At 49.6% G+C, this 18,632-nt stretch overlaps 1 protein-coding gene across 1 annotated transcript; it reads right to left on the bottom strand.

The window, feature by feature from the left end:
- Positions 1 to 9,537: 9,537 nt before the first annotated feature.
- On the bottom strand, positions 9,538 to 12,363 carry FOXD1 (forkhead box D1). Its single transcript, XM_059694345.1, has one exon. It carries the CDS (start codon positions 11,780 to 11,782, stop codon positions 10,397 to 10,399), a length of 1,386 nt encoding a protein of 461 aa, XP_059550328.1. The 5' UTR covers positions 11,783 to 12,363; the 3' UTR covers positions 9,538 to 10,396.
- Positions 12,364 to 18,632: the final 6,269 nt, after the last annotated feature.

The following is an 18,632-nucleotide window of genomic DNA, read 5'->3' as shown; positions in this document are numbered from 1 at the left end:
GGAAATACTTAGGAAGACAGATGGGGAGAGAAATACGCAGCCTACCGAATGCAAAGGGGTGCTTTCCAAGACGGGAACAGGAAACTGGGGGCCCTTTCCCACTCGGCTGTCCCCACCTCTCTGCTGCGGTGGATGTCCTAACGCAGTTGGCTTGGCCTTCAGCTGGGGACGAGGGTGAAGGGGCTGTGGTTGGATGGGAAAGGGGGGCCTGGCAACAGGTGGGAAGGTGGCGGACTTTTGTCTCCGGGAAGGAAATCGGCTGCGCTGGAAGGGTGGAAAGCAGTAGCGCTCAGGACTTGAGTCTTGGGGGTCCTGGCGTTCTCGCCAGCGCCCGGGGCTCCCCTAATTAGAGGAGGGATGCAGGGTGGCATTAGTTCCCAAGCGGTTTAATCGAGCCTGTCTTCAATGGCCAGAGATAAATGTAGCCACTGTTACTCTGTGCTGAATGGGTGGCAAAGACTCCCGCCCGCCCCCCAGCGTGGCCATTCAGGGCTCTTTTCACAACCTCTAAGCGTTTCAGTTCCCGGGCCTAGCGACACTCCAGAGCGCTCCTAATTAGTCTAATTAGAAAGGTGGATTGATAGATGGAAAGAAGACAGCGTGGGTTAGGAAGATGCTCAATGCTGCCAATCTCGGCTGGATTGCCGCTTATTCTTTCCGGAAAGAAAAGGCCGCAAAGAAGGAGGTCGGAGCCGGAGCCCGCCCGCGCGGAGGCTCTGCTCCGGCCGGATTTGCGGGCCAGGCGGTCGCTGACCCCGCGCTTCCCGCAGCCAGGGCCTGGCCGCAGGCTCCCGCTTCTCCAGGGGAAGTCTCCGGGCCGCGGGCTGCGGAGCCCGGCGGGAAGGCCCGTGGATGAGAGGCGCACGGGCTCTCGCCCCTGAATGGCGTCTCTCCGCCTCTCCGGGCACCGCGCGCCACCGGTTTCTCATCCGAAAAATCGTGCGGAGGCGTGGCCCAGAGGCCCAAAGGCCGGTGCGGGGCCGCGCGTCCGGCCGCGCCACGTGGCCGTTCCCGGCGCCCTCCCTCCACGGCCTGGCTTTTAGTCGGCGCAGTGCCTCCTTCCCATAAAGCCGAAACCCCAAGAAAGGAAAAATTGGTTTGGGGACGAGGCTTAATTGCGCGCGGCTTCGGGTGGGGTGCGTGCGAGGTTCCTGTGCCCTGGTCCCGGGGCAGGCCCTCCACCCGCGCCGCCGCTCCCCGGGGTCCGGGCGCGCTCGCGGCCGCGCGCAGGGCCCTCGGGCGCAGGGGGGCCGCCTGGCGAATTCCAGCTCCGGCCGCGGCCGGCGGGGGGCGGGGAGGGCGCTGCGCGGGTGGCTTCGAGAACACTGAACCTTTAATTGGGCTATAAATCAGACAGGGGAGTGCGGTGGAGTTTGTGCAGGTGTAAAAACAGAGGGGAAAGCCCTGGCCGAGCAGCCGGAGCGCCGGGGCAGGTCAGAACCTCCGGCAACTCACATCTAGATAAGTCCGCTGACAACAAAATAAACAGTGGCGAGGGCCGGGCGGCGGGAGCGCGGTGGCCCCAGCCCGCGCGCAGCGGCACGGCGGCCGTCGAGTGGCAGGCGGCCTCTCTTGGCTTTTTGTTTGGGGCTTTTTAGGGTGCGGGGGTAGATAAGGAGAGGCAATATTACCTCCCCTTTCGCCCTCTTGCTCTCCGCATCGCATCCTGGTGGGCAGAGGATTGTCAGGCAGTGAAGGTCTGGGGAGTGCGTGCTGCCTCACCCGCCCCTGCGAGGTCTGGGTGCCCGAGCTGTCGGTGTCCACGATCGGCGTTGAGCACCGGACGGACTGGCGAAGACGAGCGACGACGGGTCGCTGCGCCCCCTCCCAGACTGGGCGTTACCGAGAGACAAACCCTCGGCTCCCGCTTCATTTTAGGGGCGGACGTGGCGGAAACACTGCTGCTCCCCAGGCCCAGGAGGTAACAAACCGAGTAGAAAGGGTTATCAAATACTCAGTCGGTGCACCGCTCGGGAGCAAAACTCTGTCAAAGCCCCATCGAGACGTTGGCACAAGCGGCGAACGGATTCACAGACGAAGGAAAACAATACAAGTCTCGTTAGATCATTTTTCTGGACATCGTTTAAGGTCTGAAAGGGACCAAATCGTTTCAAAATGTTGCCAGTAAAAATTATCCTACGTGGAATGCAACTAATCCTTTTAGGTTCCTGTCAACTGTTTCCACAAATGGAATCCGATTTTTCAAATCAAAGATCCAAAAGTCCTTAGGGAGAGATTTATTACATGCCAGAGCTTTAGTGACAGAATAGAGTTACAATAACAACTTGCACCCACCCACTCCCTAAAATAAGGGATCCCATCCCACACATTCTAAAGACCTGTATGTGTGTGGGAGGGTGGCAGGGGGGTAGTTTGCTGGATTCCTACTATGTATAAAGATGGACGGAAGGAGGGGGGGAAGAGGAGGCAGGCAAAGAAATATTAAATTCCTTAAACAGAAAAACAACACAGAGCTCCTCAGCATGTTATTTTTGTCCTCTCTACCCCTAATTACTTTTGAATAAGAAAACAAGACCCAAACCTGATGACTTATCCACAATCTCTTGCCGATAACTTAAAGGTGAGGTTAACACTTGAATAGTTTACAGACTATTGAGGTTTTTTTAAATGGTTCTGTTAAATGGATAAATGAAAAAAATTACCTTGTTAGCCTTCCCTCCACCCCACTGATCCCTGCTGAAAGGCTTGCTCCTGTTGTCCCATGAGTGTAGGCTTATGTTATTAGAGGCAACTTGGTGGCGGGAATTCTTTCATTTCTTATATTTAAAGTGGGAATAAGAAGATTTGCAATGTAGCAGGTGCTCAATAAATACTGCAGACTAATCCCACTTTTCAAAGTTTAGTGGTTAAAGAGATGACTGGTAGATAAGTAACTAGAGAAAAGAAATAGAGCGAGAGACTAGAAGAGTGAATTTAAAACACCATTGGTTTGTTTATTTTAGAAGGGAGGAGAAAGTTATCTGTCCAAATACACATCTGGCTGCAGTAAGAGAAAGCACAGTGCCATGTCTTCCCCTCTCACTATTTCCAGAAAGGGCTGCATAACCATTTATTTCATAGATGGGATGGGTATTTGGGGGGGGGGGGGAAAGATGAGTTTTTACATAGAGCCAAAATTTTTTCTTAACTAATTTAAGGATGTTGGTATACTACAAAGTTTCCTGGAAGGATAAGGATGTGGGAAAGAAGTCACAAAGGAACCATGATTCAATACATTTGTATAGGTTTTATGTTTTCCAAAACACTTTCACATCAGTGGTCCTACTTGATTCTCACAATGCATGTCCACACTCCAAAAACTATAAATGCGTGTGCAAACTGACCTAACATTTAATTTCAACCTAGTCTTATTGCTCCTGTTGTGGGCTTTGGAGGTGTGTGTGTGTGTGTGTGTGTGTGTGTGTGTGTGTGTGTGATTCCCTCCCCCTCCCCATAGTCTGTGAGTCATTTTCATATATATGACACTCTACATAAAAATAATAAAAAAACAAATAATCAAGTTACTTTTCATTCACGATAACCCTTCATTGTTGACTTTTCAAAAAATGTGTCATGTCCTTTATTGCTGAAAATAACTGCCTTTTAGTGATATTAACGGGAATTCCTAGGCAAGTATGCAAAGAAGCTTCTGTTTTCTGCCACAATTAACATCCGCCACCGCCTCTTTTTCTTTGCCGGTCTGTTATTGACCGGTATTTGCAAATAAGAGAGACTCCTCAGTTTGTGCCTGCCTGGGTGCCTCTGGGACAGAGAGGCAGGGCATGGCCTCCCACCCCTCTCTACCACTGGGCCTTCCTGATCCTCTCCTGCTGCTCAGCGGACTAGCACTCCGGGACCTAGAGGTGCATTTCATGATGCTTGCATTCTGCTTCACAGACTACATAGATTCTCCTTAACTCTAGCGTCCTATGCACAAGGAAGCACCCTATCTTGAACAACAGAGTCACTCTCACTTTAAGAGTAGGAACATATCTTTCCAAACCTCATTTCAAATTCAGAATTAGAATTTTCCAGGTTTTCTAAACAAAGCATCTGATGTTGACTGTTTTTCTTTGGGTGATGAGTTTTTATTGTCTTTTGCAGCCTAGAATTTAAAAGAAAAAATGTTTCTAAGAAAACCACCCTTTCTCTAGAAAAATCACTGTTATCTTGCATTAAGCACTGTCCTTTGGGGGGGGAAATCACCATATACATTTTTGTAGGCAGCCTGCAGCTCACAATTAGTCAGGTGCAATCCCAGCACTGCCGCCAGCCTGGATGTCCTGGTGAGGGACAGAGCACTGGCCCCAGCATCTGCATGAGGAAGCTGGGCTTCAGTGAGGCTTCTGTGGCAATGGGCAAGGATGGGCTCTTCACACCCAGGGAAAGAGGTGATTCCAGCAGGTGGTCTGGAATTCCCTTCCCCCAAAAGCATTTTTCGGGAGACCTCTGGCCAGGCAGGTCAAGCTCCAGGTGTCATTGCCCCTGGAGGCGCCAGTGCAATGGATTAATTGTGCAGGGGCTATTGGGACCTGCTCAAGCCACATCATACCCAGCTGTTCAAGGACAGTAAAATGTTTGAGATGGTGGCTGGAGTGAGGGTGAGCACATTCACAGAAAAATGATTTGCTTTCTCATTAAATGTGAAGTTAGCTGACCTGACTCTTACATATTCTATCCTTTTCCACATAGGAAGGATGTGGCCCTAGGTCTGGTTATAAAGACCTACTTAGCAGCTTAGCAAAAAGTTCTGCCAGTTTGGCAGATTTTGACCACTAAAAATCAGTGAAAAAATGCAGGGGAAATGGACAAATAGAACAAAGGTGAAAAGGTAAACTGTGGTGTGTGTGTGTGTGTGTGTGTGTGTGTGTGTGTGTGTGTGTGTGATGTTTTAAAGAAGAGTGCTACTGCAAAAATTGGGGGGGGGGGGAAGCGATGCTAGAAGAGTGCCATATAGAACTAGTTGGAAAAGACTGACACATTCAAAATAATTAGGTATAGATTCCAAATGCATTTAAAACAAGGAGCTGGGGGACCTCTGGGAAAACCTGTGTAGAGATGGCAGGGAGGAAGGTCTAGCAAGAATCCAAAAAAAGCGTATAATAAATAAATGACTCTTCTATATAGTGATCTCTAAGGCAATTGCCCCATCATTGGGGTGGGGGAGGGCGGGTAACCAAGTGGCAGTGTAATGTATTGGAAATGGAATTAAATGCTGAAGTCCCAGTAGCTGTGACATTGGGCAAGTCACTTCATATCTTTTGAGCCTTATTATCTTTATTTCTAAAACGGGCTCAATAACAAATCTTATCCTATTTCATAATGTAGTTGAGAGAAATATTAATGAAAGTCCTTTTTAACAGTTAAAGGAATACCCAGAGAAGGGGTTTTCTGTGGTGCTGGTAACATCTGCTTCTTGGTCTGATGCTGGTTACACAGGTGTGTTTACTTTGTGAAAAAAAATGGGTGAAATTTGTGCATTTTTATGTATGTGTAATATACTTTGCTACAACATTTACTTTTAAAAGATAGAGTAGCTCAAAACAGTTTTTAAAGTTGGGATGATGATGATAAAGGCAAGGAAAATTATAAATGTGGTTCTGAGCTCACAATCTACCCTCATGTCTCTTCCTAGCCATCTTATCACAACTGAAGACTCAGGACTCAAAAAGGGGTTGGTGATAATGATCAGTTGTTTCCTCTCTGTGTGTTTGCTTGTTACTGAATAGTATTTTCCTGGTAAAGAGGCAGGAGGAGTGAACCAGGAAGTTTCCTGCATGCCAGAGGGTCAACAATAAAAAGCAAAGAGCCTAAGCTGTTCACATCAAGGGAAAGATGTGATTAGAGAGATGTAACATGCAAAGAAATGATCTGAAAAGTGAATTCAGTTGGGAAAGTACAAGTCCCAAAGAGCCCTGAGCAGCTGGTCACGATCAGATTCTTCATCTTTCTGTCAAACGTAATCGTATCTGAGTTGGCAGGGTATTTATTGCTAAAGTCGAAGGGCCAGATTTTACACTAAACATATTTACACATTTACATTTGTGGCCCGACAAACACTCCACGTTTCACTGGCCATGACATCAAACACATTTACCAACAAAAAGCATATGCCTAATTACAAAATCATAGGGGAGAGGGGAGGCAAGTGGCAGCTGATGGGCAGTGAGCGTGCACGCCTGTGCGCAGGAGTGTAAACCCAGCTGCAACACCAGGAAACCGGTGGAGACAAGAATGGATGCTGACAGTGCCTGCTCCCCAGGCCTATCCTTGCTGGTTCAGTTCTAAAGGCGGGAGGGGACCCCTGGCATTCCGATTAGACCCAAGGTGACCCCCCGGAGGAGCCCAAAGACAACAGGGTTGTTCCCAGGCAGATTTCTGATTTGGATTGAGTTTGATGCTGTTATGACCTGTAAGTTTCCCCCAAATGACTTTTTTGCAGTCAGTAGTAAAAACAGGTGTGAGCAAAATGTGTAGCCAACAGAGAGTTTTAAAACTAAAACCGGAGTCCTTAATTCCTGGCTTTGCGCAGCAAGATCACATCCCTACCCATCAATAGCAGTTGTAATAACACTGTTAGTTGCTCCAAGCTTGGTCTTCAGTCAAGCAAGGAAATCAGAGCCACCAGGGCCATAGAGAGGAAAACAAAACCGGTACAACCGCTGGCCTCAAACAGCCTTTAACAAATGACACAGGCTGGTAGTCCATCAAAATAATCACCTTCCATCAGAATAACCACCGCCCCCAGCTGCTCAGAGGGCAGGCTGCAGGAAGAAATGGTGGGTTAAAAAGAAGAAGAAGAAATGCTGGGAAGGGCAGAAGCCTTCCTCCCAGATGGATGCTTACTACATTTACTGTAAGAATTTTATAATAAATACACCCCGAATTTTAGTTCCATCAGCGGCAAGTTTGGGCAGGAAAGGACCTTTGAGCAGGGAATGGAGAAGTAGAGATGTGCAGACACATCTCAGTGAGTCAAAAATAGGGAGAAAATAGGTACTTATCTTTTTTCCTTCCTCTCCCTAGTTTCTTTTTTCCTTTTCTTTCTTTACTTTTCTCTCTCTCTCTCTCTCTCTCTCTCTCTCTCTCTCTCTCTCTCTCTCTCTCTCTTTCTTCTTCTTCTTCTTTTTTTTTTTTTAGAGGAAGTGGCTCTTTAATAAATGCAGGGAATGGGGATGGGGAATAAACGCGCTGTTGAGCAGAAGCGCTAGCTTATTTTAAAGAAATAAAACAATTACCCAATAGAGAAAAAAGAAACCAACCAAGGAACAATCTCAGGTCATGACACCATGTGTGGTACAAGGAGCAATTCAATCCATAAGGGCTTCATTACCTCCGCAATAGATAACATTTGGCTAAATCCAGCCGCAGATTAAACCTCCGCGGCACCATAGAGCCCTGAATGGAGAGGCTCCTTTTTGTGTGGTCCGTCTCCGGGATCTGCCCAAACCATTAGCCCCAATAGATCCCTCTCCCTATTAACTGCAATTCCCTCCCGACTGCGCCTCGGTCATTTGTCTCCAGGCTCTACGGGGGCGTTTGATGAGCGGAGAAACGAGGAGAAGGGGAGAAAAGCGTCGGGTTAATGAGTTGTAGCAAATCCACACTTTGTAGTTGGGAGGAGGAGAGCTGGTGGCCAATGTTTGTCCAACTGGTTTATTTTTCGAGACCCAGCCTATTGAGGAAGGCTTGTTCCAGCGGGCTCCGTCCTTACCAACACACAAACATCCTTCAAAGGGGACCCGAGCTGCATTTGCATGCGAATGAGGAGCCCCAGGAGAAGACGTCCTTGCCCGGCAAAGGCCGTGGTAGTCGGGCGGCCTTTGTTCCAGCACCTGCTCGCCTTCGCGGCCTGACCGGGCTCGCCCCGCGCTCCCGGCTCGCGGGGTCCACGTCCACGGTCCACCGCCCGACCCTCGCCTGCCCCCGGCCCTCGCCCCGCAGCCCAGATTCCACTGCTGTCCCAGCCCACAGGTCACCCGGCCCGCGGCCCTCGCTGCTCCCAGCTCCCCGACTGCAGGCCAGGCCGGGCTTGTTTTTCTTTTGGCTCAGAGCTCACTAGACGCCGGTGGTCTCTCTAAAGCGCACAGACGAAGCGGGACCCGGACCCGGGGACCCGGAGCGAGGCCAGCGCTGGGTCGCCCAGTGCTTACCTGCCACTGCCTTAAGGGCACTGACAACCTGGGAGGTGGGGCCTGTCCCGGCGGCACTTTCTTTTAAAAATGCGGGAATCTGAATTTAGGGATTGGCTGGGATTCCCTGCGTTCAGGACTTCCAAGCCTCATGCAAATAATGACACCCAAGTGTTTGTGTTTCGCTCTCTTCCTCATGACTTTCATATCAAAACGTCACAGCTACACGTTATAGAGGGCTTCGAGGTGCCAGGAGTGCCTGTGCCCTTTGGGTTCCGCCTGCTAACGCCTCCCCACCCGGGGGGCAGTGGCATCGGATGCCCTCGGTTCCAATGTCCCCTCTCCCTTAGCCGCGCTAGAATAAAAGTAACTTGCATATAAGACTTTTTGCCTAACAATACTTTCATTTTATCTATATAAGTCTGAGGGTGGATTTGTTTACTTTAAACTCGTTTAATTTCTCCCAAGCATTTGGGGGGGGGGCGGTGAGTGAACTTAATTTTGAGGCAGTGAGTCAGGTTTTCTCTCTCTCTCTCTCTCTCTCTCTAAAACTAAATGAGAGGACAGAGCATCCATAATGCATGTCATTGCAAATACTGGCCTAGCCTATAATTCAGTCTTCGATAACTTGCTAGGTTAAATTTGCAGATCTTCTGATATATACCTGTTCAGACATTTGAAAAACTGAATAAAGAGATTTTACTTACTCTGCAACTCACTGATATTAAGCATTTAAATTATGTTTTACACATGCCCTGGTTTTATTTGAAGCCCTCAGTAACATTCAGTCATCAAAAGTAGTCTCACATATCTTCAAGATCTAAAAATTGCCTGCAATAAGTTTAAAGAAAACATATAGAATTTGAAAAGGTATTATAAGTTATCTAAATTGTACAAATATAGTTAGTTCAATAAACACCTGATGCATTTTCATTTTTATTATTCTTCATTTAAACCAGAATTTTGATGTTTGCATTTTAGGATAAAGACTTCTTTATGCAATTACTGGAATCTCTTCTGTTGAGAAAATAGTAGCTTTACTAGTAAATACCAGGATTTTCAAATACAACTTATTTTGTATATGTAAATACATAAAATATATTTGTATATATTTCCTTATTCGAGACTTTAAAGCTATTTAACTGATGATCATGTCTATTACATTTTTAAAACTAAAAACTGCCTATTTACTTGTAATGCTTCTGTTACTATATAATACTATGTTGCAGAGTTTTTATAGGCACATACAATATTGCCCTCAAACGTGAATGGAAACTGCTTGAAATGGGGAGCTCAAAAATAAAATGAAAAGTTCTATAAAATTATATCCTAGGGTAACAGTGGCTTTAATTTCCAATCTCCTTAATAATCATCAAAATGGAACAGAATGAGATTTGACAATGTATACCAAAGTGACTTCTTTTATTTGTAGTCTTTTAAAAATAATTTCTGATCTCCTGCAATGAAGTTTTTGTTAAATTCTCTTTGAAAATAGCATTTGCCTTTTCTATAATGGGTTCGTTCCTACTTCTCTCACATAGAAATTTTTTTAAAAATAAAGCAAACTGAGAAGGGGACGACTGAAGCCAATTCTTTTGGTGGTTTTCTTTGAAAAGTAAGCATTTTATTTCTGAAAAAGTGTAAAAATCTTACATTAGAATAGTACAATTGCCAGTAAAATTTACAATACTCCTTGTAAAGAATATGAAGTACAAAATAAAAGTTCCGCGTGTCTATTATGATACAAAACACAGGTTAAAATAAGAAAATTTTGACTTTTTTCCTTCTGTAAACATGTTTGTGTGTGTGTTTTTTTTCCTTTTCATGAAAAAGTACACCAGACAAGTGTCCTCAAATAAAAACTGCTTTGCTGGCATTCTTCAGGACCTTTACTATTTCTGTATCCGTATTTTGAACATTATGGATTAATGCCTGGACCTGAGAATCTCTAGACCTCAAAAAGGCTTTAGAATGTTTAAGATTTCCCCAAAGTCAAGGAAGCCCCTGGTGCCTAGACCGGGCGAGCCCCCAGCACCCTCTTCCTCCCCACCCGGGTCGGAGGCTGCAGCACCGGGCGACTTTGCATAAATACAAGGACCCGCGGAGCCCTCGGGCGCGCCGAGCTGCGGCCGAACAGTCTCCTCCGAGAATCCGAAGCGGCGAGGACGGGGTGTGAGGCCGGGAGGAGCGGACCGGACACCAGAACCACCGAGGGGAGAAAAGGAGCGAGCCTACCTTCTTCCTCAAGCGCGCTAAGAGCGTTACTAACAATTGGAAATCCTAGCAGTAAAGTTCTCCACACTGGACAGGGCGGTCCCTTGGTGCAGGGTCCCCAGGGCGGCCGACGAGGAGACGGAGGAGGCGGCGGCGGCCGCGGCGGCCACGAGGGAGCGAGTGAGCGCGGCCGCGGGACCCACGGCCGCCTGAGCCGCGCAGCCGCCGCCGGGTCCGGGTCCGGGTCCGGGCGCGGGCGGCGTCACCACGGGCGAGGGCGAGGGCGAGGCCTGCGCGGCGGCGGCCTGCGCGGCGGCGGCGGCGGCAGGGCCCAAGCTGCCCCCGATGATGCTCTCGATGGAGAAGGGCGAGCGCGCCAGGGCCGAGGCGCCGGGGCCGCCCGCCTTGGTCGCGGAGGTCGGCAGGGGCCCGGGCAAGGCGGCGCCGAGCGGGGGCGGCCGGTAGCCGAAGGCGGTCCGGGCCAGCTCGGCGGCCGCGCCGTGCGGGGGCGGCGGGGGCGGGGGCGAGTGCGGGTGGAAGGCGGCGGCGGCGGCGGCCGCGGCGGCGGCGAAGAGGGCGGAGGGCGGCGCGTAGGGCGGCAGCTGCAGGCCGTAGCCGCAGCCGTAGGGGCCGTAGCCGTAGGCGTGCGGGGGCGGGGGCGGCGCTGGCGGGAAGAGCGCAGCGGCGGCGGCCGCCGGGTCGCCCGCGCCTCCCGCGCCCCCGGGGCCGCGGAGCAGCAGCGACTCGGCGGCGGCGGCGGCGTTGGGCGGGAGCAGCGGCTGCCGCTTGAAGCGCTTCCTCCGGCGCAGGAAGCTGCCGTTGTCGAACATGTCGGCGGACTCCGGGTCCAGCGTCCAGTAGTTGCCCTTGCCCGGGTTGCCGGGCTCGCGGGGGATCTTGACGAAGCAGTCGTTGAGCGAGAGGTTGTGGCGGATGCTGTTCTGCCAGGCGGGGAACTTCTCCCGGTAGTAGGGGAAGCGGCCGCTGATGAACTCGCAGATCTCGCTCAGCGTCAGCCGCTTCTTGGGGCTCTGCAGGATGGCCATGGTGATGAGCGCGATGTACGAGTAGGGCGGCTTCACCAGCGGGTTCTTGGTGCCGCCCGCGCCCCCGCCGCCCCCGCCGCCGCCCGCGCCGCCGCCCCCGCCGGCCCCGGGCCCCGCGGCCGGGGCTGGGCCCGGGGGTCCCGGGGAGCCTCCCGCCCGCGGGGCCAGTAGGATGTCCTCGTCGTCGTCCTCTTCCTCCAGGTCCTCCAGCTCGTCCTCGGCGTAGGAGCGGCGCCGCCGCGCGGGGACCGCCAGCCGGGGCCCCCCGCCGCCGCCGCCGCCCTCGTCGTCCTCTTCCTCGTCGTCCTCGTCCTCGCCCTCCCCCACCACGTCGATGTCTGTCTCCTCGGCGAGGCCGGAGGCATCGGACATCTCCGCGCTCAGGGTCATCGCTGGCGCGCGGCGGCGGCGAGGCGGCGCATCGGGGCGCCGGGCTCCGGGCTCCCGCCGCGCCCCAGCCCTGGTCCCGGGCGGCGGGCCCGGCCCCGGGGCGCCACGCTGGGGGCGCTGCCGCCGCTCCGGCTGCGTGCGCTCCGGCGGCGGGGCCGGCGCGGCCGAGGCTGGCGCGGCGACTTTGTAACTCCTGCGCCGCCGCGGTCTCCCCGCGGCTCTGCGCTCCCTCGCTCTGCGCTCACCCGGCCGGGGAGGGGCACTTGACCTTCCCCTCCGAGCGCCCCTGGCCGGGTCCCTGGAGGAGGGGGTGGCGGGGCCCTGGGAGAGCTAGTCGGACGCCCCGGGAGGGTGCGGAACCGAGAGCCTAGGGACAGAGCTCCGCGAGCCGAGGGCTGAAACCAGGAGAGGGCGGACCTTGGCTCCGCTTATAGCTGAAGGGAGCCTGTCACATGGTGTGCACGTCAGAGTGCGGCCGAGGGAGCGCAGCAAAGCCTAGGAAACCGGCTCTGCTCAGAGAGAAAGTCCACCCGCAGGCGGGAGCGAGGGCTGGGAAGAGGGAGCAGGAGGCCCCCAAGTTCCTTGCCGCCAGGGCAGAGCCCTGGTTGACGGGCTGGCCCGCTGGGGTCTGGGCCCGCGGCGGGAGTCGGAGTTCCCCGCCTCCTCCTCTTCCGTGAGCGCTCAGCCCCACCTCCAGATGCGCTCTCCGGACTCGACCGTGCGACCGCTCCACGGCCTGCAGGAGCCGTGCAGCCCGGCACCGCGACACCCCCTCGTCTGCGGTGGTCCCTGGGGAATGGCTCCAAGGTCTGCTGGGTTGTCCCATCTCCCCTAGATTGGGCGAGCGCCCCCATCGAACCTGATGAGATCCCCCCCACACACACACACAGTTTAAGCACAATAATTGTTTATTGACCTTTTAACCTGCCTCCTTCAGTTCTTCTCCAAAGACTTTTGTTTCCCCCCATCTGTTAATAAAAATGCTGTTAGGGCGGCGTTTTAGTCACTTATCTGCAATTGAATGCTCTAGAAATGTGACAGCTCAACTAAACCACTCTAATGAGAGGACCTGAAAATTTTAATGGGAATAAAGAAAGCAATGATTGAATGCAGAGAAGAAATAGAAACACTTAATGAAAAACCGAATACACACACAAAAAATTACCTAGAAACTGAAAGTCTTTTCATAATGCGGGAAGGGACTCTAGTTATAGGTAAGAGGAACTTCCTGCTCAACACTTCACAGTAATCTCCAAATACTTAAATTACTGTAATGTATACAAACATCTCTACTCAGGTGGGCTTCATAATAGAAACTATCATGATAGATAAAAATTTTCAGACGTTTTTAAATGTGTTTTTTTAATCCACTAAGTATTTCCAATAGCTACTGGTGAAAAGAATTGAAATAAAAAAAAAAACATTCGAGTTCTAGTCAACTCAATTTTTCTTTTCAGGTGACAGTAAGCAAATAATTCAAATATGATTCTATTTTAAGTATACCTATGTTTGTCACCAACTCTAATCATTTTGGCTAGTGAAAAATTATAATAGCTGTGAATTCACACTCCCATAGCAATACCTTTTGGATTTGGGCATTTCCTGAAACACTTCTATTTCAAAGTGGGGAACTTGCCTCAAATTTCTGGCTTTCTAATTAAAATGACAACTTGACAAGAACAGAATCAAAACTCAATGGCTTTCTGTAGGAACAATCATCATCTACCCTTGTGTACATCGTTTTATCGACCAAGTACTTGGCACATTTTGAAACGTTTCACTATTCCCCTTATCAATCACAGAGTCTCAAAAATAAACTATTCCCCCATTTAAGACTTCTTTTTAAATCGAGTTTTTGTTGCTGAGAACAGCTACCAACCAGTTACACTTACAAATGACCCATGAAGTTCATCATAGATTTGAAAGATCTATGAGAATGTCTCAAAGTTCTAAATAAATTATTTTTCATTGACTCTCACTTGATATATGGCTGAACCATTTAATTATTGTAATGGGGTTTAGGATTAACCTGAGCCAACATTAATCAGCACTATTAATCAGGCATTACATTGCTTTGTTGTTGTAGCCAGGAGTCCTTACCAAGGAGTTCACTTTTACGTTTGAAAGTTTCAGTTGTGTAAGTACTGCTCGGCCCATTTCTAAATAAACACCATGATTTTCGTTGGACTGGGGGTTGGTGTGTGGCAAAGTAAAGATGAAACGGAGAGGAAGAATTTGTTCGCCGACCATTAGTTAGTTTAGATTCTAAAGTTACAGCCCTCCTTCTGCTTTTACCGCTGCCCTGAACTTGTCGGGCCAAGAAGTTCTGTTTATAACTGTCTGAAGGTCCCTCCCCAAAGGGTTAAAGGGCTCTTCCCTGAAAACTTTTTTTTTTTAGAAAGTGGCAAATTATCTTCTCACTATTCAGGAGAAAGTGTTGGGATTTACTGAAGGTCAGAGCGAAAGATCAACCCAGGAAGACCGCTGCAGGGACAGAGTGTTACCGGAGATTTGGGTGAGCTTTTCTAAAGCCCCGCGCGCGTGTGGGCAGTCCACTTGCTTTGTTTGTTTTAGTTAAGCTACACATTTGTATGTGATTTTTTGCTCTGCGCTCATAAAACTCCCCCAGCGCGGAAACCCAAGCGTTTCGTTTCCCCCGCGCACCTCCCCGCCCCCCACCCGCCCCGTTCGCCCCCCCTTGTCCCCTACCTCATTGCCCTCCCTCCCTACGAGCACCCAGCTCTCAGCCGAGGCTGGGAACGCCACCCCGCCCTCAAGCAGGTACGAGGCACGAGAAACATTTCCGTGAAGCGGGCCGGGGACCACACGCTGACCCCGGTCCAGCGAGTCCTGCCGGCGTGGACGCAGGAATTGGCGGGCCGCCTACGGGGCCGCGGGAGACCGCGTAGGGGAGGGCTGCCCCCTGGCGGTGGCAAGGCGCTGCTCTGGTCCAGGCTCTAGCCGGGATCCTGAGCTCGCCAAGATTCATTCCCACCGAGCTGTTTTGTTTTGTTTTTTCCTTTCTTTTATTTGCCTGCCTGCCTGCCTGCCCTCCCCCCCCCCCTTTTTTTGCGTTTCTTGCGCTACCAGGCTTCGGCCGGTTTGGCGCTCCAGGAGCCCCTGAGGTTTTACCAGAATTGTGCGCGGGAGGAGTGGCCACTCAGCCAGTTGCCCTGGCCCCTGACCGAGGCTCCGTGAGGTCCAGGGACCTCCTAAGATGGGCGGAGGCTGGTGGAGACCTGGGGTGTAAGCTCCCCGGGACGGAAACCCACGTGACTCCTCTCTGGGCTGTCCCCGATGTATGTCATATAGCGCAGCCCAGGACTGACCCATGAACATGAACCTGAATGTGTTTCCAAATGGCAGATACTTTGGGGGGTCCCTCCCCAAAGAGTCATTCCACAAGCCTGTACTGAGATGCTACTTTGTGGCTGGCATTAGGCTCTGGAGAGAGAAAGCAGAAAACAGGAGTCCCTGGTGTGGGGGTACTCACCGTCTCACGGGGGAGCCGGGAGATAGATCATCGTTATGCCCAATAGTGCTTTCTGCGAGTAAGTCCCCTGGCTGAGAGTGAGCGGTGCTCCAGGACCCCTGCCCAGTTGTCTGTCCCATTCTTTCATCTGCGCTGCCCTCTATTGTGGCTGTACCTTCTCTTTTTAAATTCAAACATCTGAAGACCAAAAAGAGCTCCTTGTTTTTGTTTGTTTGTGGTGTGCTAAAATATACGTAGAATAAAATTTACCAATTTAAGTGTACAGTTCAGTCATGAAGTACATTCACATTGGTGCAACCGTCAGCACTATGTCTAGAATTTTTCCATCATCCCAAACTGAGACTCTGCACCCATTAAAGAATAACTCCCATTGCCCCCACCCTCCACCCCCCAGCTCCTTGGCAACCATGATTCTGCTTCTCCTCTCTGTGACTCTGACTACTCTGGATATCTCATATGAGTGGAATCATTACAATATTTGTCCTTTGTGTCTGGCTTATTTAATTTAGCATCATGTCTTCAAGGTTCAACCACGTTGTAGCATGTGGCAGAATTTCATTCCTTTTAGGCTGAAAAACATCCCACTGTGTGTATGTTCCACATTTTGTTTACCTGCTCATCCGTTGATGGACATTTGGATTGTTTCCTCCTTTTTTGTTTGTTTTGGACCTCCACTCACCTAGCTCTTTGTAACACTCTGCAATGCAGTAGGCACTCAGTACAGTAGAAGTTTGTTTGTTCATGTTCCTATACCCTTTCACCTCAGAAACCCTCAAAGGGACCCCATTGCCCTAACAGAGTACAAACACTAGTGAAGTCACAGTAACGGTTTCTGCCGTGTCGTGTCCGTCTGAATTTGTAACCTCCACTTGCTTATAGTTTTGAGACTTTCAGACTCAGACTCTGGACATTATGTTTCATTTTAAAAAGTAGAACTTAAAACTTCACCAAAATTAGCTCCAGGTGGCCTTGTGGCCATCCCCCAAGCACATGCTTTTCACATCATTTTTATGCCGCCTTATCTGTCTTGATTCTTGGGGGCCCAAGATGGCCTTAACCGTTGTCTCTGGCCGCCCAGGGCCCTCCACTGGCATTCTCCTGTGCTGTAATATTACCTGCCATGAGCGTTGCTCCACACATGCCACTCAACTAATTTCGAGGTCACAATAACTGGTGAAGCGGGTGCCTCCAAATGACGGCTGAGGAAACAGGAGTGGGGAGCTGCTGCTAGCTGTCGTGGAGGTCTCAGCAGCGGAGAGAGCCTTCCTTCATCGTGTTCCAGTTCCAGAAGCCTCTCCCAGTGCAGTCCACCAACACCATGGGCCACGCTCCCCCCCCCCCCCCCACGTGTCCTTCATGGCTAGTTAGGTGGTCTGAAAATAAGTTTAAAACATGGCTGATAGTGCAAGGTGGTACCTCTCCCAGAAGTATGTACATTTTAACCTGGGGATTCTGTAAATAAAATGCCCTTAATCTAGTTTCAAATGGTGGGTCTTTAGGCAGTGTAGTTGGGAGGTGAGATTCCTCCGTGAAGAAGCTATTTTAGTGGCCTCCTGGGTCTCACTAGGCAGCCTGTGCTTGCACAACAGCTCCTTAAACAAGCATTTCATGGCCTGGGCAGGATTCAGAAATCCTCAAGAATTCAGAATGTCAGCAAAGGTCTAAATCTGTGTTTTATAACAGCACAATTATTTACATGGACTCAGGCATTTCCATTACCACAGTCAGCTTGGACTAGCCCTCTCACCCCAACACATACCAACACAGGGACTTATTTAGCTCTGGATCTCACTGGTTTGCAGTGGCACACATTTATATTTTGTACTCCAAAATCAAAAGTTCCAAAGGTTTCTTTTAAAAAAAATTTTCTGTCTTTTAAAAAATTCAATATTATTTTATATTAGTTCAATAATTCCAGTACCCACCTGGCACCATACATAGTTATTACAACATTATTGACTATATTCCCTATGTTATACTTTACATCCCCATGACTATTTTGCAACTATCAATTTGTATTTCTTCCCCCCCTCCACCCCCCATTGATTTCAGAGAGGAAGGGAGAGAGAGAAACATCAATGATGAGAGAGAATTCTTGATTGGCTGCCTCTTGCACACCCCCTACTGGGGGGGTGTCGAGCCCTCAACTAGGCATGTGCCTTTGGCTGGAATGGAACCTGGGACCCATTAGTCCGTAGGCCAACACTCTATCCACTGAGCCAAACCGACTAGTGCCCAATTTGTATTTCTTAATCCCTTCACCTTTTCATCCAGCCTCCCTACCTCTCCCCTCTGGCAACCATTGGTTCGTTCTATGTGTCTATGAGTCTGTTTCAGTTTTGTAGTTCATGTATATTTGTTTTTTAGATTCCACATACAAGTGAAACCACATGGTGTTTGTCTTTCTGACTGACTTATTATACTTAGCATAATATCCTCTAGGTTCATCTATGCTGTTGCAAATGTTAAAATTTCATTCTTTTTTATGGCTGAGCAATATTCCATTGTATATGTGTCCTGCTGCTTTTTACCCACATGTCTGTTGATAGGCACTTGGCTTGCTTCTATAGCTTGACTATAGAAGCAATGAACATAGGGGTGCATATATTCTTTAGAATTACTGTTTTTGGTTGTTTCTTTTTTTGTTTGGATATGTATGCAGTTCCATTTCTAAGGTTTGATGACCCTCCATACTGTTTTACATAGTGGCTGACCAATCTGCATTCCCACCAACAATGCATTAGGGCTCCCTTTACTCCACATCCTCACCAACATTTATTGTTTTTTTATTTATCGATGATAGCCAGTAGGTGGGGTGATAGCTCATTGTGGTTTTAATTTGCATCTCTCTGATGATTAGTGACATTGAGCAACTCTTCCTATGTCTACTGGCCATCTCCAGAAGTGTCTCTTCTCCAAAGTGTCAGATCCTCTCCCTGTTTTAAATTGGGTTGATTTTTGTGGGTGTTGGTGTTGAGTTATATGAATTCTTTATAAATTTTGGATATTAGTTCCTTATCTGATGTATATTGGCGAATATGTTCTTCCATTCGGTAGGTTGTCTTTTCATTTTGTTGATGGTTTCCTTTGCTGTACAAAAATGTTTTTGTTTGATGTAGTCCGATTTTTTTGTTGTTGTTAACCCTCACCCACAGATTTTTTCCATTGATTTTTAGGGAGAGTAGAAGAGAGAGCGAAAGACATAGAGAAATATTGATGTGAGAGAAACACATCGATTGGTTGCCTCCTACACGGCCCCACCAGGGCCCAGGCCTGAAACCTAGGTACATGCCCTTGACCAGAATGGAACTATTTTATTGATATTTTACAGAGAGGAAGGGAGAGGGATAGAGAGTT

Source organism: Myotis daubentonii, chromosome 4 (genome assembly GCF_963259705.1).
Source record: "Myotis daubentonii chromosome 4, mMyoDau2.1, whole genome shotgun sequence".
In the NCBI taxonomy this organism is placed as follows: domain Eukaryota; kingdom Metazoa; phylum Chordata; class Mammalia; order Chiroptera; family Vespertilionidae; genus Myotis; species Myotis daubentonii.
This window is presented reverse-complemented; position numbering and strand designations above follow the sequence as displayed.

Coding starts and splice junctions, on each gene's coding strand:
- FOXD1 (XM_059694345.1), bottom strand. CDS start 11,782: ATGACCCTGAGCGCGGAGATGTCCGATGCCTCCGGCCTCGCCGAGGAG.